Below are 23569 nucleotides of genomic sequence, written 5' to 3' on the forward strand. Positions count from 1 at the left end.
GACAGCGTGGATGGAAAAAGACCCTAGCGCATGACCAGGTACGCCCAAAGTGCAGGTAGAGAGGCTGGCCGAAAGGCAAGTGAACAACATCCCTACAGGGGGAATAAGTTAAACGAGAGTGAGATGGGACCGGGGGTCGAGCGCTTGAGTATCTCTAGAAGCTGGAGCTCTAAAATCCTAGTGGCCCAGGGCTACGCAAGACCCCAAATACTGTTAAGAAGTGTTTTCGGCCACAATAGCCCATTCTGATGGAGCGTGTATTGGTTTCGTTTTGCTGCAAGTCAGCTCATTGTTTGATACGAGGCAGAGTGATGACATTAAGAAACAGGTAAAGAAGAATGGGAGAAAAGAAAAGCATGGTTTAGCATCCCGCCATATGTGACCTCAGACCTCAGTTTGGTGTACAGCTTACCCCCAAGTGAGACCCAACACACACGTTGCCTGATATCACACAATCTTATCAAGTAAAAATTGTGTGAGTTGTTCCTGATTCCGCGTTTGTCTTTAGGAAAGAATATTCACAGGTTGGCAACACATGCAACTTTATTCGAAGCAGCATCATTGCCCATGCCAAAAAGTGTGACTTCCTAGGGTAAATACGCGCGTGACACAGCTTGCATCGCAAGAATGCATTGGAGATGTGTGGAGCGGCTGTTCACAGCGGCCGTCAATCCAAACGACCGCGTGTTCTCTCCGCATCGGGAGCTCCCACATCAAACGCACCGCCCTGGCGCGACGGAAGCGCGCGGATACGTGCCGCGCGCTGACGGTCCGGCCCGGCGGCCACCGAGGCCGGCGGCGGGCCACCGGGCCACGGCCCCCGTCACCCCGCGTCGGCACCGGCGGCAAGCGCAGTCGGCCGCCGGTGCCGACGCGGGGCACGAGCCGGGCGTCGGCGCCGACGCGTGCTCCGTCGACGTCGGCTGGCGGCAGCGGCCGATGCGGTGACGACTGCGGCGCACACTCTCGCCGCTGGTGACGCGGCCGGCCGCCATGCAGGCGGCCTACTCGAAGCGTCAGAAGGAACGGCTGCGACGGAGCGAGGCGCGCCAGCGGCCGTTGGGCCGCACTATCCGCCAGACGCTGGCCGACCTCTGCCGCCAGCTGGTGGTATTCCTCTTCAACCAGGTGGGCGTCGGCTGCCTGCTGCTCGGCTATACGGTGAGCGGGGCGTTTGTGTTCCGATACGCGGAGGCCGAGTACGACCGCGAGCTGACGGCGCGCGTCGAGGAGCACCGGCTGACGGCGGCCCGCTCGCTCTGGCGCGTCACCTGCCAGCTGAACCAGTTCAACGTGACGGAGGCCGACTGGTGGCGGCTGGTGACCAACCTGACCACCAGCTACCAGCACAATGTGACCGGGTTCGTGCGGCGCGGCTACCTTGGCGGCAGCAGCGAACAGAGCATCTGGACGGTGCCCTCATCCATCATCTACTGCATCTCTATCTACTCCACCATCGGTGAGCGACGGCTGCGCTCAGGGCGCGTGACGTGGCACGGTGGTGGGCCGCAGAGGTGCGACGCCCACTCTGCAGCACGCTCCTGCGGTGGGCACACCATGAGAATCTGCGTAAGGGGTCTAGTCATCTAGCCTTGGGGACGGCGTCAAGGCGCACGACCTTACCCGCGCTCAAACCGGGCGCCTGTGCCACGTGTCTGCGCTGACCGAAGGAAAAGTGCCATTAACAGAGAAAACGACACCAACTATTGCGCCCATGCACTAAGAAGGTCCTCCAGTGATGAGGGTTGTTCATTTGTCGTTCTGGGGTATGTTTCAGTTCGGCATAGCCAACGCATACATGGGGGTAATCCTACACTAGTTCATGGTGGTAACGACGAATGTTTTGCTGTTCATGATACAGCTAAATGTTCAGCCTCCCGCGCGCACCTCGACAATTCCAAATCACCAGGAGTGAAAACTGCTGATTCTTGGATTCACGCATCATTCTCTTTCATGCTCATCGAGTTTCAAATGCCTGAGATGTAAATCCATTTATCGGTGCTGCGCTCTTTTCCCTTCCTGTACTCGTTTTCAGAATTGTTCATAAGCCCCCTGGATACCATTGCCCCGCCGGAAACCGTTGAGGCTTTCGACTCCACACGGTTTTCCTCGACCTTTAATGGCTGATACGAATGCCATGTATTGTCCACTTGATCACGACTGTGCAGGGGTCGATCGAGGACTTCGTCAAGTGGGGACATTGTGATCCCCTAGAGCTGGGGCCCCTTCGCCCGAAAATGTTTGTACTCTGGCCATTGAATTTTAAGATTTTTATGCCTGCTATTTGTTTATGCATAAACCTATCTTACTATGCGCGGGCCCAAAAAGCCATGCGTACTACTCATGCAAATACACGGAGCTTGTTCATTTTCTGTAGGTCATAGTGGATCCTGCCATTTTGAGGCTAAGTATCTCGGAGAAAACATGGCAAAATGCGCTAAACTTTGCTGATAAATGCCATCAAAATCAAGCATGAACTTGATTGGTACCTTTTTAACTGTTAGCCGGCCAGTCGATGTGATCAGCCGGTGGGTGGACGATTAACGCTGAGTTTCTGCTTTGGCTGTTATGAAGGAATACGAAATACTCTAGCATCCGGAATGTGTTAAGAACGGGATGCATAAGCATGGCATGTGTCATAAACTCAACAACCAGTGGAAAGGACTTAAACGACGTCGCCGAAACTACTTTGTCCGTGGAAATGATCTGGAAAAAATGGTGCAGCGTACGTTTTTGAAACGGAAAATGCGTACGTTATGTGATTGCCACTTAACACATGGATTTCTCTCACCACTATAGAAGGATGTGGCGTGCACCGGCACATTGAAATATCAAAAAATATTCGCTAGACCTTTCCTGTGGGAGGTCCAGTGTATGTTTGCACGTGGCTCCATATTTCACCAGTCATGAGCAGTTCCCGACAGTCTTAAAAACTCCACGATTCTAGATTGAATCGTTTGAGTAACTGAACCCACGTTGATCCACACGAGAATGCTTACCTGCTTACCTGCACCTCCACTGAGAACATCCTCATGCATCTGCGCAGGTAAGTCGTCATCGGTCGCGGTTCCCGGGTGGACGGGCTAAACAGTGACCTCACCGCCGGTGAGGGCGGCGCTGGGTCTGAGCAGCAGACAAAGACAGGCGGCAGGGGAGCCTCTTACACCCAGACGGCGCGCCCCTGTCCGGTGGGACGGGCGGACCGGTGCTCGGTGCACCACCCGGGCCGGGCCTGAGGGACCGTTTGCGACGGGTGACGGGCGGCTGTTTACGTCCGGCAAACACCGCCCACCGGGGGGGCAGCGCCCCACTGGCCCCGAGGCATGGTGACGTCACGTCGGTGGCAGACGACGCTGAGTTGGAGTGGACGGCGTCAGCAAGGAGAGTGGCGACTCCGGCGCAGCGGGCTGGACTGGAGTTGCTAGTTTGGAGTGGAGTTGCTTGAGGGCTGGATGACGTTATCAGAAGCCAGCACAGGTGCAAAGGGACGGTCATCAGTGACGTTTTCGAGCGCAGAAGTACTAATAGTGCTACCAGCAACGGACTCGTGGATGGAAAACATCACCAGGGGCAGATTCGACCGCAACGGATCTGGCACAGCTGTCGGGGACGCACTTGTGCCCGCGCAATGCATAACATCAGGAACAGTCGTGCAATCAGAAATGGGCAGAATATCCCGCTGGGACACGGCGGCGCGCCTCCGGTGGTATCGTCTGAGGCGAGGGAGCCATAGTATGGGATGCGCTACCTTAATCAGCTCGCAGTCGCACACATTTCTGTGGATGTCTGACAATGTATTTTAGGTGCCGGTCAACATGACCTTTACAATGTATTTTAGATGCCGGTCAGCATGACCTTTACAATGGTGTTTTACATTGCCTTGTCATGCTTTCAACGCATTCTTTCAACGTGCGTGGGAAAACACTATCTCAATAAAATATCGTCAATCAAAGCTCTCTTGCAGAGAAAGGCAGAGACAATTCCTGAACCCAAAGGCAGGGAGGCATTATTGTCCTTACCAGGAACAGTGGCGACACGCTTCTTTGCCTGCCATTCTTGGCATCACCTGTGATGCCGCGAATCCTTCGAAACGCGAAATGTGTTTTAATAATATGTGCTTTAATATATATATATATATATATATATATATATATATATATGTATATATATGTATATATATATGTATATATATATGTATATATATGTATATATATATATATGTATATATATACGGATGTTTATATATACACATTTACCTGTTCATTCAACAGATAATCCATCATTTATGTAAACTAAGTCTGAAATTTGTTTTACACTATAGCTCAACCTACTCGAGAGTGGAGAAATGGTTCACAGGAGTTCAAGCACAAAGTCGCGCATTGTAACATCAGGTCCGCAATTCATCTGTTTGAGGCCGTGGAGAGCTGAAAATGTGATCCCTCGTCGCTCCGAGTTGGGGGCGTCATCCGTTGCCGTTATGGGCCGTGTATGTCATCTGCCGCCATGTCACTCGGTGACGTGCACTCAAACTGGCCTCTCCCGCTCTGACGGCCATCATTAATTAAGTGCGTTTGGCTGCCCGACGAGTGCTACATGATGTGCACCGCGACCCGGAGACAGCTTCCCTGCACTCGGCGCCAGGGCCGGTTGCCCGAGAGGCGACGAGCACCAGTAGGCAGCTCCTGTTCTGATGATTGAGATATGAGCTGTATACCCGGCCTGTCTACCGATGAAGATGTCAGGATGTCAAGCAATTTCTACACTCGCGTTGCCAAACACTTTTGCTGCACAGATGTCTGGCATTGGAACACGAGGTGGTAATATGTCTTAACATGTCTTTGAACTGTGGCCTGATATCAGTACATTGATTGCCACCATTTGGTTGGTGCCACCACGGATCAGCCAACAGTACACATGCTTCATAGTCGAATAACCACTTAATATCCGCGATATCCACAGGCGTAGTTTTGCCATGAAGGGAGCGCAACGTTACTTGGCTACTGGCGTGCGATTTCGTGGTATATTTGCCAAGCTTTCAACTCGGCATTTGTGTGGTGTCGGCTGCTCCGCCCGCCGCCACGATAGGGCCATCGCGCCGTCAAGCTGAGACCGCCGCGGAGAGGTCAGCTGGCGCTAGGTTTGCTCGACCTTGTCACCCACTCGGGACGACGGGGTGGAGTGGACTGGGGAGGGGGGGGGGCGTCAGTGTCGTCACAGCTACCACTCCCACTGGCCAAGTGTGAGGTGGGGACGTCAGCTACGCTCTCGCACACTCGGCATCAGCATCGAATAACAGCCGCCGCTATTTGGGGATGGCGCGGCCATTGGCCCGTGAAGAAGGCCGGGACGCTTTGGCTGCCAACCGGCGGCTGAAGAGACCCGAGCCGTGTAAGTGCCTCCATGTTCACAAAAATGCCGGTGCAGACACTGACAGCAAGGGCAACAAACGCTCGGTGTGGGAGCTGGCTGTCGTAAATGGCTCTCATTTCTCTCCACGAGCACGCTGAGGGTGTTACGTCGTTTATGCTGGTCTCCAGTGAGCGGGCCGACGTTTCGTAGAGCGCCACATTTGCCGGTCTTCAGGGAAGGGGCCGGTGTTATATGGAAGTGCACGTGACGAGAGCCGGACAATTTGTCCCATTGTGGTGCTCCAGGTTAGCACTGGCATTGTGTCGATTCCGTTACAGTTTACCATTATGACATTTGAGTTTCGAACACTGACATACCGCAGCGGCCATGTACAGGGGTGCAGCCACCCTCCCTCTCCTAAGGCCCAGATCTCTTCGTGCCTCACCATAGATGGCTCCCCGACAGAAAGTTAAAATCGGCGTGATGCGTACTCACCGAGCTCCGTTCTCCCTCCCCCCCCCCCCCCCCCACACACGTCAAGACAGTTCCGACTGTGCCACTAATCATGTGTGAAGAATAGAAAATGAATTTTTCATGTGTTTACGTTACTTGACCTTTTGTTTATCATCCAAGGTACAGTTTATAACTCACGATGCAGTGTTTATGCCATTAAATGGGTCATTTCGCTTGTATATGAGGATTTGGACCCGGCAGCCGCTATGTTCCAAACTCCGCTCCCGCCGGCCACGCCACCGCTCACGCCGCTCGGCCGCGCCGCCGCAGGCTATGGCTACCTCACACCGCGCACCACCTGGGGCAAGGTGTGCACCATCATCTACGCCATCATCGGCATCCCGCTGATGCTGCTCTACATGTCCAACGTGGGCGCCGTACTCGCCAACTTCTTCAAGTTTGTCTACTTCCGCATGTACCGGTGAGGCGCTGTCGGCGGTTCGTGAGGGGCGGGGTGCGTCGCCGCGCCAAGGTACAAGGCCAGCTTAGTGGCTGTTTATGACGGCTGCGTAGACTAGCTTTTTTATTCGGATAGGACAAGATGGTCGTCTGCTTCATGACTGCTAGTTAAGTATGATGACGTCCGAGACTCACTGATGTGGTAATGTGTTGATTCAGGAAAGGTTATTAATCTTATGACAGTAATGTTAATGTTAACGATGCATCAAATGCTTTGGTCGTGGGCTTGGCGATCCCACGTTACCTGCAAGCGTGAAAGCAGAAACGCGACCGGAATTACGTCTCCAACTAGGATTGCGAAGATGTGAGCGTGGCAACGCGTGCGGGCGCCATTCCCGTAAGCGCGCGGTCTCCTTGCATGGACCGCCCATTGTGACGGTGATGGGCAGCCGTGCTCAGACCTTGGCCGTCATCTGAGCCAGCTTGCCACACAGGTACCGCGTCTGGCGTTTGGGTGCGTCGCTCGTCTCACAGAAGACATTGCTGGGGCTCTTAGCCGTTGTCGTAGAGCATTTCCACCCGCTCAGATTTGAGGGATAGCTCGCAAGTCGATTGTTTTGTGATTTAGACTAAACATTGGACTAAGCGTTGAAACAACGTATTTTACATTATATTGGCTTCCTGTCCAAGCATAAAAGTTAGGATAATATTTCAATTAATGATGTCTTTTATGTACTTTTTGGGACCAATTTATGTCAATTTTCACGGAAGTAGAACACAACTTTCATCTTCTGGATCATGATTCATCGGGAGGCGAATGCAAATTATTTGTAGTTTTTGCAAAGTCAAGATCTTGCAGCAAAAAAGCTGTACGAGGCCTATAGCGGTTGACATCAAGATCATGAAACCTTGGGGCAAACTTTTTCATAGGACACTATGAGCCATGCCTGATGTAAAGTACGCCACTTCTAAGAATGTCCGGCTGTTACGCGAGGCGGTTGTACGCCTGTCTACCGTGGTGCACGACGCTCGAAAATCTCCGCAGATGACCATCTGACTGTGGGCTGGCATGACAACCCCGTAGCTTTAAGAGCCGTGCTCACAAAATACCGTACACATTTGATTTATTGCGTTCACTTCTTTCCGTCTGCTTATTCCTAAATCCGTACATATCACATGAACCCACAAACCAGTCACAGTTCAATGCCGCAAGTCATTCCCGCCATTCGCACCGTTACCATGTTACAATGTTACGTGACCTGGCTCCGTTGTGAAAACGGTTATTACGTTAACCAGCTGTGCGGCATGCGGCACCTGGGCCTTCGGCCCACGGTCGGCGGCTGTCTTCGCGGCCAGCGCCGTACGCCGAGTATTCGCCGAGATTCCCGGCACGTGGCCGCTATGTCCGGCCTCTCTGCCCGGACTGCCGACAATTGGGGACGCTGACCTGGGGAGGGACGCCGCCACTTGCGGCGCGGCAGGATTGTCACCCGGCGGGGTCACGTCCTCCTGAGGTGCCGAGAGAGCTCCGGCGCTGAACGACTTGATGAGACGCCATTTGAGGAGTCATTTACCGAGCCAAGACCATGTCGGACAGACTCGGCGAACACGGCCCTCCGAAACACGGCGCCTTATCAATCATGACCTTGGCACTGACCTCGACAGAGGCACAAGTACGAGTCAGACAAAAATGGTGCTTGGCGGATGTCAGAAAAACTGTCACATATCTGGAAACATCAATCAAGAACCCTGCTTGTGTGTATTGCTCGGGCATTGTCACCAACAGGCAGAGCTAGAAGGTGGCTGATTTATTTCCAGCGACTGGCACACCGAGCCAGGCGAACTGAACGCCGGTTGGCCGGCACCACATCGTGATGAGTGTGGGTTTCCACCGCTTTCCCCGCTCCCGCGACCGGCCGAATGTCAGTGGAGCGAGAAGCCGGTGCGCGCTGCTGACGAGGGCGGCCGGTCGTGTCCGCGCCGTGAGAACTCACCGTTAAAGCCCGATCGTTGGCGCTCATGCCGGCTTACGGCGCGCCGTGCGTGCGTGCGTGCGTGCGTGCGTGCGTGCGTGCGTGCGTGCGTGCGTGCGTGCGTGCGTGCGTGCGTGCGTGCGTGCGTGCGTGCGTGCGTGCGTGCGTGCGTGCGTGCGTGTGTGTGTGTGTGTGTGTGTGTGTGTGTGTGTGTGTGTGTGTGTGTGTGTGTGTGTGTGTGTGTGTGTGTGTGTGTGTGTGTGTGTGTGTGTGTGTGTGTGTGTGTGTGTGTGTGTGTGTGTGTGTGCAGGGGGGGGGGGGGCGCTTTTACCAGCGGTGATATTCGGCGGTCCCGGGGGCCGGGATCGGTCTGAAGAAATCAGTCACTCCGGCAGAACGTCTGGAGATGACGCCATGGACGCGACTGGCAGGTCCTAGTGTAATGTAATTACAAGCGGGGGCTTGGTAACGTGTGATTGGACAAAGTGACCACCCAGGGGCAATCGTAAGGTTCTAGTGTATAGCGCAAAACAAGCAGTAGCCAAAACCTCTCGGGCCAGCCGGTCGGCCAAACGGGTAGTCATTTTAGCCGGTGGTGGGGACTGGAACTTTGATTTTTCGTGAGAGCTGCTGGAAAGCCATTGGCCTTTATCGTAGGGCAGGGGAAGAATGAACATATAATGACTCTATAGAGTTTAGCTCTCACTTTTTCTGACGTCTCCGCGTCGCTGGCCCAAAACACCGCGCCTTACGCCCTTCTGAGACTGCTGACAGGGCGATGTCACCTTTCCGGAAGTTTTTGGCAGCCAGCCAGGTGATCGCTCAGCCAGGTCCATCAGTGTGTTTCGACGAGCGGTGCCAGGCGCATCGGCACACGTGGCAAAATACCGCTGAGCACCAGCTCACAAGTAGTCGAACGCAACACAGCCCTGCCATGCCCTCTAGTCTCGGCAGAAATGCTAAACCTCAAAGCCAGAGTGAGGCCATAAACTTGCTGCGATACGCGATCTCGCCTATTAGACGATTTGGAAGGATGCTGCACTCTGTGGCAGTAAGACATCAACTGGAGAAACTGTGTTGGATCAAAACCACCAACGATGCGTTAACTGCACTCTTCAGTCCTGATATGCCATGCTGGTGTGCCACAAGTGCTCGAAGCACGCGGAGACGAGTTGAAGGCTGCGCGACATATATGTGATGTAATTTTGGAGTAAGTCACGGCATCCCTGGTTATCAGCGGAAGGTGGGCGACACGGTACCCAGAACACCGTCTAGGGCAGACAGGCTATGCAAAGCACCATGCACACCCGACGTTAAATTGTCAAATACAGTCAGACCAAATACATGTTCTGCTGCCCGCCCAGCCCTCACTAGCCCGTATACGAAGCTGTGCCGTCGGCCAGCGCGAGTGCAGCACCCGACCTCCGCGCGGTGGAGCCGTGCTCTGCGCCCCAGCACGCTGCCGGGTGGTGGGCGCGGCGCCCTCGGCTGGCGCGCGCCGGGACGACATCCGTCAGGCGCCAGTGGCCGAGGACAGCTTCCGATTCCCGCGACGCTGCGGCAGGCCGGCGGCGGCGGCGGCGGCCATCCGCACACGGAGCGCACGGAATCCAAACTGAGATTTAGATGAGAAAGATACCGAAATCCGCAGTGCTGCAACCGGGCACAAAGAACGAAAGCCAAGATCTAGATGAAGTGAAAATAGTTGTTTCTGCATCAATGGAGCGTTCCGTGTAAAGGCTCAGTAAGCATTGCCGACATACAGGCAATATTCAAGGGGAACACTTGCGAATATTTTACCATGTGATAGGTGGCTCATTTTGTCTTGGTCGGCCCAGGAAGCATGCATGGCCTAGAGTCGTACTAAACCCAGCGTTTTTATGTAGCAGTTGAGACAACCAGCAGCTATTGCCCCCTGGAGTTACATTAAGCCGGAAATTGTTTTCCTCCGCCACTCGCTGCCTCTGTTTTGCTCCAGTCATAATGACGTGTCGAGCTGGCCTCATAGAGCACTGACTGTTCGCCAGCATCATTTTTAGCGTCGCTTATGTTCAGGCTGTCAGGGAACAGCCGAGCTACTCCGTTAGAGGCGGGCAATATTAATCAAAAGAGGGCACGCTAACGACGTCCGCGACCAATGGGCCCTGCGCGCCTCGATGGAGTCACGTTCCGTTCTGGCCGGCGCCCTGACGTCTCTCCGACACGGCGCCGGCGTCTGCGGCGCCCGGCCTGGCCCGTCCGTCGTCGGTCACCACCCCTGCCCGCCCCTCGGCCGACCGAAGCAGGTCAGCGGTCGCGGCGCCGCCGGGCGGGCCCGATTAGCCGGTCGGCAGAGCGGCGGGAGAATTGGCACCGACGCGGTGCCATACAGGCGGGCTTCTGCCCGGCGCGTAGTCAATTCTACCTTGGCTCGCCTGTGAGGCAAGACTACCGTGCACCGATAAGAAACAAGGTCGTGCCAGATCAACAGAGGTGCAAGTTTCAGAGGTGTGCAAACTGAAGTGCATGGCTCTCGCTAACGACGTGCCGTGAGCTCCCTCACTGAACCGTGTCGTGAGCTCCATCCCTGATGCCGTGTTGTGAGCTCCCTCTCTGGCGCCATGTTGTGAGCTTCCTCCCTGATGCGGTGTTGTGAGCTCCCTCCCTGACGCCGTGTCGTGAGCTCCCTCCCTGATGCCGTGTTGTGAGCTTCTCCCTGATGCGGTGCCGTGAGCTCCCTCCCTGATGCCGTGCCCTGAGCTCCCCCACTGACGCCGTGACGTGAGCTCCCTCCCTGATGCCGTGTTGTGAGCTTCCTCCCTGATGCGGTGTCGTGAGCTCTCTTGCGGACACCATGCCGTGAGCTCCCTTGTGGACACCATGCCGTGAGCTCCCTCTCTGACGGCGTGCCGTGAGCTCCCCCACTGACGCCGCCCTTCCTCTGGCGGCAGGCGGCGGCGGCGCGCCCATCTGCGGGCCGACTACCTGGGCGTGGCCAGTGGGCCGGCGTCGGTCAGCGTGTCGGAGGGCCTGGCGGCGCTGGCACGGCATGACGAGCCCACCACGGTGCCAATCGCCGGCTGCGTGCTGGTCATGGCCGGTTACGTGCTGGCCGGCGGTCTCCTGTTCGGCGAGTGGGAGGGCTGGACCTACCTGGACGGCTCCTGGTTCTGCTTCGTGTCGCTCGTGTCGGTCGGCTTCGGCGACCTCGTGCCAGGCTTCTCGGCGCGCGAGGCGGACAGCAGCGCTGTCGACGTCAAGCTTATCATCTGCGCTGTGTATCTGCTGCTCGGGATGTCGCTCATAGCTATGTGCTTCTCACTGATGCAGGAGGACGCAATCGGCAAGCTGCGCAAGTTTATGATGCGTATCGGCTGTCTGAGGCCGGCGAGCTCTGACGACTGGGACGCCACCACCAGCAGTGACCCCGTGCCCTGACGCGTGCCCGGCGCCGTACCAGCAGTGGCCCCAGGCTCTGACTGTCTGAGGCCGGCGAGCTCCGACGATTGGGATGCCGCCACCAGCAGTGACCCCGTGGCCTGACCCGTGCCTAGCGCCATACCAGCAGTGACCCCGCGCCCTGACTGTCTGAGGCCGGCGAGCTCCGACAACTGGGACGCCGCCACCAGCAGTGACCCCGTGCCCTGACCCGTGCCCGGCGCCGTACCAGCAGTGACTCTGCGCTCTGACCCGTGCCCGGCGCCGTCGTGAGGCGCTCAGAGAACGCTGCCTCTGATGTGTCACCGACCGGGGCCGAGCGCAGGGTCCGCCACCGCCCGCCATTTAACATTCTGAGCCGGTGTCGCCGTCGTCGGCGGCTCGTCGATCGATCGCGGAGACGTCGCGTCGGCGGGGCGCCGGGCCAAGTGAGCACCGGCCGCCGCATCCCGGCAGCACCAAACAAACAGAGCCGCCGGCCGGTCTATTAACCGTTTGTACATGGCCCGACGCGCCTCACCGGTATCAACAAACACGCTGGTGCGCCTTTGAGTGACGCCGGCACAGAAACGCCGACGCGCGCGCCCGCACACGGGCGCCGGGGACGGCACCGGCAGGGCGACGCCTGTCAGCGCGCCGCGAGCCCGCACACGGGCGCCGGGGACGGCACCGGCAGGGCGACGCCTGTCAGCGCGCCGCGCGCCCGCACACGGGCGCCGGGGACGGCACCGGCAGGGCGACGCCTGTCAGCGCGCCGCGAGCCCGCACACGGGCGCCGGGGACGGCACCGGCAGGGCGACGCCTGTCAGCGCGCCGCGGGCCCGCACACGGGCGCCGGGGACAGCACCGGCAGGGCGACGCCTGTCAGCGCGCCGCGAGCCCGCACACGGGCGCCGGGGACGGCACCGGCAGGGCGACGCCTGTCAGCGCGCCGCGAGCCCGCACACGGGCGCCGGGGACGGCACCGGCAGGGACGACGCCTGTCAGCGCGCCGCGGGCCCGCACACGGGCGCCGGGGGACGGCACCGGCAGGGCGACGCCTGTCAGCGCGCCGCGAGCCCGCACACGGGCGCCGGGGACGGCACCGGCAGGGCGACGCCTGTCAGCGCGCCCGCGAGCCCGCACACGGGCGCCAGGGGACGGCACCGGCAGGGCGACGCCTGTCAGCGCGCCGCGAGCCCGCACACGGGCGCCGGGGACGGCACCGGCAGGGCGACGCCTGTCAGCGCGCCGCGGGCCGCACACGGGCGCCAGGGACGGCACCGGCAGGGCGACGCCTGTCAGCGCGCCGCGAGCCCGCACACGGGCGCCGGGGACGGCCCGGCATGGGCGACGCCTGTCAGCGCGCCGCGAGCCCGCACACGGGCGCCGGAGACGGCACCGCAGGGCGACGCCTGTCAGCGCGCCGCGAGCCGCACACGGGCGCCGGGGACGGCACCGGCAGGGCGACCGCCTGTCAGCGCGCCGGCGTGCCCGCACAACGGGCGCCGGGGACGGCACCGGCAGGGCGACGCCTGTCAGCGCGCCGCGAGCCCGCACACGGGCGCCGGGGACGGCACCGGCAGGGCGACGCCTGTCAGCGCGCCGCGAGCCCGCACACGGGCGCCGGGGACGGCAACCGGCAGGGCGGACGCCTGTCAGCGCGCCGCGCGCACCGCACACGGGCGCCGGGGACGGCACCGGCAGGGCGACCGCCTGTCAGCGCGGCCGCGAGCCCGCACACGGGCGCCTGGGGACGGCACCGGCAGGGCGACGCCTGTCAGCGCGCCGCGAGCCCGACACACGGGCGCCGGGGACGGCACCGGCAGGGACGACGCCTGTCAGCGCGCCGCGAGCCCGCACACGGGCGCCGGGGACGGCACCGGCAGGGCGAGCCTGTCAGCGCGCCGCGAGCCGCACACGGGCGCCGGGGACGGCACCGGCGGGACGACGCCTGTCAGCGCGCCGCGGACCGTGCACGGGCGCCGGGGACGGCACCGGCAGGGCGACGCCGTCGGCGCGCCGCGGGCCCGCACACGGGCGCCGGGGATGGCACCGGCGGGACGACGCCCGTCGGCGCGCCGCGGGCCCGCGCGCGAAATGGATGGCGTCGGCGCGTCGGCACCGACGAGGTGACGAGTGGCGGAGAGCGGCACCGCGGTGGCGGCGCGGCGGCGCCGGCCGGCACGACGGACGGCGCCGGACGGCGTGCGGGGAGGTGCAGCGTGCGCGGGTGGCGCACATCCGGCTGAGATTACAATACAACGCGATCACCGTGAACAATGAACATCGACACACATCACTGCACAACGACAGTCGGCTCTGTCGTCCTTGCGTGGCTTCGCCCCAGCCCTCGCGGGGGTCATGATCGGGATCGCCGGGACCCGACACCCGGCCTGTCCCACTGCGGCACCGCTCGGCCGCCGGCCGCCGGCCGCCGCCGGCGTCACTGGCCGACGGCCGGCGATTTCTTGTCCGAGTCCTGCGAGTTGGGCGTGGAGGCCTGCGGCGGCGGCGGCCGCTCGCCGCTGGTCCAGCTGCCACCGGACGTCAGCGGCGAGGAGGTGTAGTTGTTCTCCTCGAGCAGGCCGGCGCTGGCGGGGGCAGGCGCCGCGCCGCCCGGCCCGGCCGCCGACGGGTCGCACTGGGCGTTCTCTAGCCGCGTGATGAGCCGCTCGTCCTCGTCCCCGAACTCACCGCCCATCAGAGACGGCTCGCCCACCATCATCACGTCCTGCGGCACGGTCACCGTCATCAGATCACGACCCTCATCGTCAAGGCGCACCTGCGGAAATATCTTTTGTTGGGGAAGGGGTAGGGCGTGTGAGGCACATCGGCATCGATGACCATTTTGAGACCTCCCAGTAGTTATCGTTTCGCATTATTTAGTCCTCTCTCTGCCGCACAAGGAAGCGGGTCTGGCCAGGCAGGGACGCAATCGTTGCCGGGCAGCGGTGCAGTAGAGGATAGAGATACAGGCTAAAGGAGTGTCAAAAGTCGACGGGCGGCATCCAGGAAGAAGCCAGAGACAAAATATGGCGAGACGCCGGGAGAAGCACGAAAACTGAATTGAAGTGGTGTTGATAGTTCGCGAGACTAATGTGGAATTCAGATATTTTGCAAGGCAGACAGCTGCAGTACAATCGCAGACAGCAGATGCCTTTGTGGTTAATGAAAGTAATAAGTGATGCACGTTGCAACAACAGTAGTGTATTCGTTGACATGCATTACTTTCTAAACACTTCAGCGCTCATGCATCACGCCCAGAACTCATGCAGTGATGATCAAATCCTAGGGCGGCTCTGACACTAGTGGTGTTTCGAGATGGGGTCAGCTATTTAAAGCACAGGCAAAAGCAAACAAGCCTCTCCCGAAAAGAGGGGAGCTGAGAGAGCGGACGCTGCCGATACAGAAGCGGTCGAGTGAACTGCCAAATGCATTCCGCTCAGTGCTGGGCAGATGTCAGCTGCTGTTGAGCTCGGTCAGCTCGCAGCTTGCACGCGAAGAGAGGGTGTTGAAACATGCCAGCTCTGATCACAGAGCAGCGCTTTGCCTCCGTATGAGTGACGTCACCCTCGCCGTTAGGCCGCGAGCCGGGCGGGCCAGGGCACGACCCACCCAGGGGGGAACCCTTACACTGACTTGTCCTGCGAGGCTGATGGGCGGTCGGCCCTTCTTGTTGGCGGCGCCGGCCGCTGCGCCTGCTGCTCCCTTCCTCTTCCGACGCTTGCTCGGCGGCCGCTGACTCTCTGCGGACACGGGCGGGGGTGTCACGGTCAGCGGGCTGACACGCGGCACCGGCCGGCCAGATGGCAGCACCGGCCGACTCCGCACTCGCTAGAGGGAGTCACTGGTAGGGTTATGTTCGAGACGTTATTACACAGGCTTATTCAGGTGAGGTGCAGTGGCTACGACGCAAACACCAAAGAATCTGCGCCCGCTCCATTTGCAGACTAGTGGCCGTGGTCGCTTCCACCTGTTTGCACGCTGTGGTACAATAAATGCATTGGTTGATATAAAACCGACCCAAAGTGCGATCAAAATGGCTGCCATGGCCGCCTGTGAGGGATTTCGGTTCATATTCGTAAACCAGTACAGTTCACAGTATGTTAATGCCTGGAGAGTGACCAACGAGCATCCTATACATCTAGATCACCGCTGAGATTTCTCTTTGCATCATTTCGCGTGCTGGACGGTGCAAGTGTGAAGCATTGTTGTATTTGCTTCACAAGAAATGCAGCAATCTCCACGGAAAAGTAACTCAAGTCAAACTTAAAGTCATCCATGCACGTATAGCGAGGACTGGCGGGCATCTCTGTCATATGTAAGAACTGTCAGTTACGTGAATGCTGCATGGCTGCTTCATGAATTCTCCAAAAGAAATTTGATCAAATACTCGCAGCGTTACAAGCCAGACCACAACACGTGATGAAACGAAAGGCGTCCGACACATGCGTTAGCCGACGGGCGGGCTGAGGCGTACTACTGGCTGGCGACGCCCGGACAACGCGGTCCGTCGCGGACCCGCGCATACACGGGGTTGGCGTACGCCCGGACCACCGCGTCCGGAGCCGGCCCGAACAAGGCGCCACACGTGTGGGGAGAGCACGGAAGTGTCTGCACACACTTTTCAGAATGGTCTCTGATCTAGGACAGGCGGTGTATCAGAGAAGCCAACACAACTGTGAGGTCAGGCGCGCCAGAGCGCTCGGATCCCTCGCTGGCACGCGGGGGAGGGGGGTGAGGCATGCGTTCGTGTTACCGTCTCGGTCCGGTTAGTGAGCAGAAAGCACGGGCGGCTGCGGCAGCTCAACGTACCTTCCGGTTTGCTAGGGTTGCGATTTGGCCCACCTACAGGGCGGAACACAAAAACATCAAATCAACCAAACGAAACCGAACGCAACGAAACCAGGCTGTCAACACAACGTGGTAGTACATGGGAAGCTTTCAGATCCAAGGAGAGAGGGTCGATGAGCCTGGATTTACAACAGCATGCAAGTGTGTAAACACTATCGTCAGTATCGCGTGCGATAGCACGCTATCAGGCCGCAAGATATGCCTCGATAACATCTGCAATGAAGCCTGAGAAGTAAGCATAACCTTGCTGGCGTAGGGAGGGAATCAAAAGGCAAAGCTACGCTTCTACTCCCATACGTGATGCATGCATATACTGCATCTGACTCATTTCTATTGTCTGTCACTGATATCAATATTTTCTATTCTCATCCTGAATGGTATTTTCTGTGCGTTTGCCGCAGGCACTGACATAAATTATTTTGATGACATTTACGGCACACTTCAGTGTGAATAAAGTGTCCAGCATGTTTAAACTGTGTGATGGAATAAGCGTAGCGAAACTGATAGCGAGCTGCGTGTGGCGATAGAGCCAAAAAGATTAGTACAACTAGTAGAACCGGCACGATATAAATGCAAAAGCAGCAACGTTAGAAGCGACAGGACAGCGGAGACAGTTGATTGCTCTGCGTAGCCAGAAGCCTGAGTTTCACTCTGCATCCGACGCCGTTCATGTACATCTCATATACGGAATATGATATTCAAAAAATGCATTTGAAGCAGAGAAGCATCAATATGACCATACATTTCTCCAACATATGCACTGCCAGCATTCGTGTTCAGACTGTGGAGGGCAATTGCAATGCGCGTTAAGTCCAGAAACACCATGTCTGAAAAGAACACTCATACCAGCTGGCACTAAAACCACACGTTGCATACCAAAAAGCAAGCAGAAAAGCAAATAAACTGTCCCGCTCAATTTTGAAAGCCCGTCGGTGCGTTAAACCGTCCTAGCAGACCAGCGCCAGTAAGCTTCCGACTTCACCCACCTGGCGGCGCCACCATGCGTTGCCATTTCTGGAAGAGGGTCGTTTTCAGGCAGTCGCGGGGGCTGAGCGAGTACGCCTTGTGCCGGGTCATCAGCTCCTGCATCGGCTCCAGGATAACACACAGCTGCGGGCGGGGAGCGCCTCGTCAGCACCCGAGGGGTACCCCGCCAACAACTCCGGTGTCCAGCCAGAGGCGGATGTAAACGACCTGTTACTGCCCAGTGACCAGTGTCTGACCAACATCTGACGAGAAGCCCAGTGTCAGGTCAGCCGTCGTTAAGTGCTCAAAGATCTACGAACAGCATTTTACATGGCAATGATGGGATTTACGCAAACCTAAAACGAATACACTCCCCTTTGGTTGACGAATACACTTCCCCTTCGTTTACGAATGCACCCTCCCTTGGTTAACGTCACTGATGATCGACATATTAGCTTCTCATGACATGACAGAATGGCTTCTGGCTTAAGTCAACTTTTAGACGCACGTTTGGATTACACGGGGTTCTAAGCTCAGGCTTACATGCGATGTGTAACGCTTCATATTGTGGACCCAGAACACACCCCGCATACTACGGAGTAACATGACAACTTTGAAATAGTCCCGGTATGACATTGCCACTCAAAGCAGGCATCCAGGATCAATCGCGATACCAGGAGTGCGATACCAGGAGTGAGCAGCTACCTGGGAGTACGCTATAAGTCTGAGCAGTAGCCTGAGGGCGATGTCACCAGCTGCTATCGACAGTCCGACAGTGACGCCGTCAGCTGTGATCAACGCTACGGAGGTAACGTCACTAGCCGCGATCGAAAGTACGGAGGTAACGTCACCAGCCGCGATCGACAGTCTAACAGTAACGTCACCAGCCGCGATCGACAGTCCGACAGTGACGTCGTCAGCTGCGATCAACGCTACGGAGGTAACGTCACTAGCCGCGATCGACAGCCCGACACACGCCAGATGTGATCAACTCTAACAGTAACGTCACAGCCGCGATCGACAGCCCGACAGTGACGCCGCCAGCTGATCAACGCTACGGAGGTAACGTCACTAGCCGCGATCGACAGCCCGACAGTGACACCGCCAGCTGTGATCAACATTACGGAGGTAACGTCACTAGCCGCGATCGACAGCCCGACAGTGACCCGCCAGCTGTGATCACACTACGGAGGTAACGTCACCAGCCGTGATCGACATTCCGGAGGTAACGTCATCAGCCGCGATCGACAGTGCGGCGGTGACGTGACTCGCCGTGAGCGACAGTCCGGAGGTAACGTCATCAACCGCGATCGACGGTGCGGCGGTGACGTGACCAGCCGTGATCGGCAGTCCGGAGGTAACGTCATCAGCCGTGCTCGACAGTGCGGCGGTGACGTGACTCGCCGTGAGCGACAGCCTGACCGGTGACGTGACAGACCCTGAGGTAGTTGAGAGTGACGTTGGTAAGTCCCTGGCGGGTGATGTTCTTGCTGAGCTGCTCTACCAGGCCCGGGTCCTGCTGCACGTGCAGGGCCACCACCGAACGAGGCACCAGCTCCTTGACGCCGCGCGTGGCGAAGTGCCATGACTTGATGCGCATCAGGTCATCGAAGGTGAACTCGACGATGAAGCGGCCTTCGGCGCAAACCTGTAGCGAGGTCGGGGTCAAACGTGGGCGGGGTCAGACAGGGTCGGGGTCAGACGTGGGGGACGCAGCGCACCGGTCAGACAGACCAGGGACTCTTGCAATTAGGGGTGGGGTCAGCCAGGAGCAGAGACGCTGGCAGGCAGGGGTGGGGTCAGACAAGAGCAGAGACGTTGGCAGGCAGGGACGGGGTCAGACAAGGGCAGAGACACTGGCAGCAGGAGTGGGGTCAGAAAGGGGCGGAGACGCCGGCAGGCAGGGGTGGGGTCAGACAAGAGCAGAGACACTGGCAGCAGGAGTGGGGTCAGACAGGGTCGGGGTCAGACGTGGGGGACGCGGCGCACCAGTCAGACGGACCAGGGACTCTTGCAATTAGGGGTGGGGTCAGCCAGGAGCAGAGACGCTGGCAGGCAGGGGTGGGGTCAGACAAGAGCAGAGACGCTGGCAGGCAAGGACGGGGTCAGACAAGGGCAGAGACACTGGCAGCAGGAGTGGGGTCAGACAGGGGCGGAGACGCCGGCTGGCAGGGGTGGGGTCAGACAAGAGCAGAGACACTGGCAGCAGGAGTGGGGTCAGACAGGGGCGGAGACGCCGGCAGGCAGGGGTGGGGTCAGACAGGGGCAGAGACACTGGCAGCAGGAGTGGGGTCAGACAGGGGCGGAGACGCCGGCAGGCAGGGGTGGGGTCAGACAGGGGCAGAGACGCTGGCAGCGGGAGTGGGGTCAGACAGGGACGGAGACGCCGGCAGGCAGGGGTGGGGTCAGACAGGGGCGGAGACGTTGGCAGGCAGAGGCGGGGTCAGACAGGAGCAGAAACGTTGGCAGGCAGAGGGGGAGGGGGTCAGGCAGGAGCAGAAACGCTGGCAGGCAGAGGCGGGGTCAGGCAGGAGCAGAGACGCTGGTAGGCAGGGGCGGGGTCAGACAGGGATGGGGTCAGACAGGGGCGGGGTCAGACAGGGGCGAAGACGCTGGAGGGCAGGGCAGGATCAGGCAAGGGCGGGGTCAGACGTGGGTGGGGTCAGACAGGGGTGGGGTCAGTCAGGGGCGGAGACGCTGGCAGGCAGCCAGCTGAGTCGTGCTTCACTGACACATTTGCAGGACTGACGGGATATAGCCAAAGCACAGGGCAACAAACACGTATCATTCATGGGGTGCCGCTACGCTGTGACATGCACAAGGTGTCCACAACACGTTTCATGACAGCCGAGCACGTTTTCGATTGTAAAACTTGGCGGCATGGGCAAGAAATTAAATTCGAAAACAACCTGCATGTGAGCTGAGATCCCCATGTGTGGCGTCTGTACGACACTTCTCTGCTAAGGTATGGGTTATAATGCTAAAAATAATCGATCTCGCATCCATCGAGGTACTAGCCGGACGAATCGACCAAGCGGCCAGTGGAATATATTATACAAATATTCCCAACGTTTTCAACAATTATGATCAGTTGACTATGAATCATGAGGTTAACCATAGCGCAAACGTGTTACAATTAGCTTTCAAGTTGTCCCCCAGTGAGTGGACTGTTAATTTTTCAGCATCATAACCCATGATGCCGAACACCGTGAGGCTGATTTCTTTCAATGCGATATAGTGCATTTCTGCGAACAACTGAATTTCGAATTGCCTCGCCGCACGGTGGATGATCACCAAAAGACGTCGGCAATCGGATAGATAGCAACTCCACGGTTCACCACGGTGTTTCTATCGCTACGGTGGTGAGCTGGATAATCCACATACCAGAAGCTCCCCTGTAAAGTGATGATATTCTGGCAAACCATTTCCGACTCCGTTAACAACAAGTGACCTTTGCTAGATCACGTGAGATCCCGCATGACGCCGCCGCTGACCTTGGCTATCATGGGCTTGCCGTGATGGGTCACCATGCTGGCCTGGTCGCAGTCGAGCGTGATGCTGGTGTTGTGGAACGACTCCTTGGGGTGACGCAGACTGAAGAAGAGGTCAGTGACGCCGCCCTCGAAGATGCTCCGGAAGTAGCGCGGGATGAGTGTGCGGCCGATGGCTGGGGACGGGAGCCGCAGTGGTAAGTGTGTGGCCGATGGCTGGGGACGGAAGCCGCAGCGATAAGTGTGCGGCCGACGGCTGGGAACGGGAGTCGCAGCGATAAGTGTGCGGCCGACGGCTGGGGACGGAAGCCGCAGCGGTGAGTGTGCGGTCGATGGCTGGGGACGGAAGCCGCAGCGGTGAGTGTGCGGTCGATGGCTGGGGACGGGAGCCGCAGCGGTGAGTGTGCGGCCGATGGATGGGGACGGAAGCCGCAGCGGTGAGTGTGCGGCCGATGGCTGGGGACGGGAGCCGCAGCGGTGAGTGTGCAGCCGATGGCCAGGGACGGGAGCCGCAGCTGTGAGCATGCGGACGATGGCTGGGGACGGAAGCCGCAGCGGTGAGTATGCGGACGATGGCTGGGGACGGAAGCCGCAGCGGTGAGTATGCGGACGATGGCTGGGGATGGGAGCCGCAGCGGTGAGTGTGCGGCCGATGGCCAGGGACGGGAGCCGCAGCTGTGAGCATGCGGACGATGGCTGGGGACGGAAGCCGCAGCGGTGAGTATGCGGCCGATGGCCAGGGACGGGAGCCGCAGCTGTGAGCATGCGGACGATGGCTGGGGACGGAAGCCGCAGCGGTGAGTATGCGGACGATGGCTGGGGACGGAAGCCGCAGCGGTGAGTATGCGGACGATGGCTGGGGACGGGAGCCGCAGCTGTGAGCATGCGGACGATGGCTGGGGACGGAAGCCGCAGCGGTGAGTGTGCGGCCGATGGCCAGGGACGGGAGCCGCAGCTGTGAGCATGCGGACGATGGCTGGGGACGGAAGCCGCAGCGGTGAGTGTGCGGCCGATGGCCAGGGACGGGAGCCGCAGCTGTGAGCATGCGGACGATGGCTGGGGACGGAAGCCGCAGCGGTGAGTGTGCGGCCGATGGCCAGGGACGGGAGCCGCAGCTGTGAGCATGCGGACGATGGCTGGGGACGGAAGCCGCAGCGGTGAGTGTGCGGCCGATGGCTGGGGATGGGAGCCGCAGCGGTGAGTGTGCGGCCGATGGCTGGGGACGGAAGCCGCAGCGGTGGGTATGCGGACGGTGGCTGGGGATGGGAGCCGCAGCGGTGAGTGTGCGGCTGATGGCCAGGGATGGGAGCCGCAGCTGTGAGTGTGTGGCCGATGGCCAGGGACGGGAGCCGCAGCGGTGAGTATGCGGACGGTGGCTGGGGACGGGAGCCGCAGCTGTGAGTGTGCGGCCGATGGCTGGGGACGGAAGCCGCAGCTGTGAGTGTGTGGCCGATGGCTGGGGACGGGAGCCGCAGGGGTGAGTGTGCGGCCGATGGCTGGGGACGGAAGCCGCAGCTATGAGTGTGTGGCCGATGGCTGGGGACGGAAGCCGCAGCTGTGAGTGTGTGGCCGATGGCCAGGGACGGGAGCCGCAGGGGTGAGTGTGCGGCCGATGGCTGGGGACGGGAGCCGCAGCTGTGAGTGTGCGGCCGATGGCTGGGGACGGAAGCCGCAGCTGTGAGTGTGTGGCCGATGGCCAGGGACGGGAGCCGCAGGGGTGAGTGTGCGGCCGATGGCTGGGGACGGAAGCCGCAGCTATGAGTGTGTGGCCGATGGCTGGGGACGGAAGCCGTGGGGGGGGGGAGAGGACGTCAGCGGGCGCACCCCCGACAGGACGGCAAGTACGGCCGGCTGGCCGGACGTCATTGGCCGTCAGTCAGCCAGATCGGCCGGCGCCAGCCGGCCGCACTTGAGACGGCTGCAAAACTGACGACCATTTGGCATGCAGAAAACCACACGACGGGTACAAAGCGATTACTTATGTGTAGGAAACCGAGAAACTACCGATAACTGGCGCTGCGCCCATGCTTCATACTTGAAAGCCACCACTTTAACCGCGACAAATATGAGTGCGGCACCAACCCATTGGCACGCACAACACAACACAGCACATGTCAACACATGTCATACGCATCACCGTTGGAATACTTCTCCGAGATCAACAAGTACCAGCTGCTCTATGAAGCAAAACAACGCAGATGTAATAACGCAAAACCCTTTGGTATGTACATTGTGCACGCTGACGGCCTGCACAGACATCTGCAAATCACCGCTCTCAGCAGAGAATAACACTTAGCGGCGGACGCCACGACTTCTAAGCCGAGCATAAGCTGGAGAAAATATAAAAGCATTAATCTGGCCCGGCTATTCCAACCTATGAAAGCACTTAAAGCAGCACCGTGATTAAAACCAGGCGGGTTGCTAAGTAGATTAACGTGGTCATAAAGAGGCACGCACAGTGACAGTTTGGAGAAGAAGAGAAACCCGGCCACCAGCTCATGTGCGGCAGTTATGAGACCTGTTTGAGACCCGCGAGAGTGCTTGCCGCTTTCCCACATCATTAGCATGCTGAACTGAGCCTGCATTCATTCCCAAAAGCCAGGGCGGCCGTATGTGGATCTTTGC

The 23569-nt window shown here is 59.0% G+C and overlaps 2 protein-coding genes across 6 annotated transcripts in view; one reads left to right on the top strand and one right to left on the bottom strand.

Annotated features, from left to right (window-relative positions):
* Positions 1 to 983: 983 nt before the first annotated feature.
* Positions 984 to 12275, top strand: LOC119113083 (potassium channel subfamily K member 18). Its single transcript, XM_037237410.1, has 3 exons — positions 984 to 1459; positions 6133 to 6283; positions 11165 to 12275. The coding sequence occupies exons 1-3, from the start codon at positions 994 to 996 to the stop codon at positions 11649 to 11651; spliced, it is 1104 nt and encodes a 367-aa protein (XP_037093305.1). The 5' UTR covers positions 984 to 993; the 3' UTR covers positions 11652 to 12275.
* A 1492-nt stretch (positions 12276 to 13767) lies between these two features.
* The window catches only part of LOC119113081 (LIM domain-binding protein 2), a 32962-nt gene continuing 23160 nt past the window's right edge, over positions 13768 to 23569 (bottom strand). For 2 of the 5 annotated variants that reach the window (XM_037237405.1, XM_037237409.1), the window contains exons 4-9: positions 20948 to 21120; positions 18892 to 19101; positions 17474 to 17597; positions 16449 to 16481; positions 15267 to 15379; positions 13768 to 14364 (exon numbers count right to left, since the gene is read on the bottom strand). In XM_037237405.1, coding sequence (XP_037093300.1) covers positions 14077 to 14364; positions 15267 to 15379; positions 16449 to 16481; positions 17474 to 17597; positions 18892 to 19101; positions 20948 to 21120 — 941 coding nt within the window. In that variant the 3' untranslated portion in view covers positions 13768 to 14076. The remainder of the gene's footprint in view (positions 14365 to 15266; positions 15380 to 16448; positions 16482 to 17473; positions 17598 to 18891; positions 19102 to 20947; positions 21121 to 23569) is intronic. The other 3 variants (XM_037237406.1, XM_037237408.1, XM_037237407.1) reach the window with 3 other exon arrangements.

The sequence above is a fragment of the Pollicipes pollicipes genome, unplaced genomic scaffold, assembly GCF_011947565.3.
Source record: "Pollicipes pollicipes isolate AB1234 unplaced genomic scaffold, Ppol_2.1 Scaffold_7261;HRSCAF=8764_pilon_pilon_pilon, whole genome shotgun sequence".
Taxonomy (NCBI): domain Eukaryota; kingdom Metazoa; phylum Arthropoda; class Thecostraca; order Pollicipedomorpha; family Pollicipedidae; genus Pollicipes; species Pollicipes pollicipes.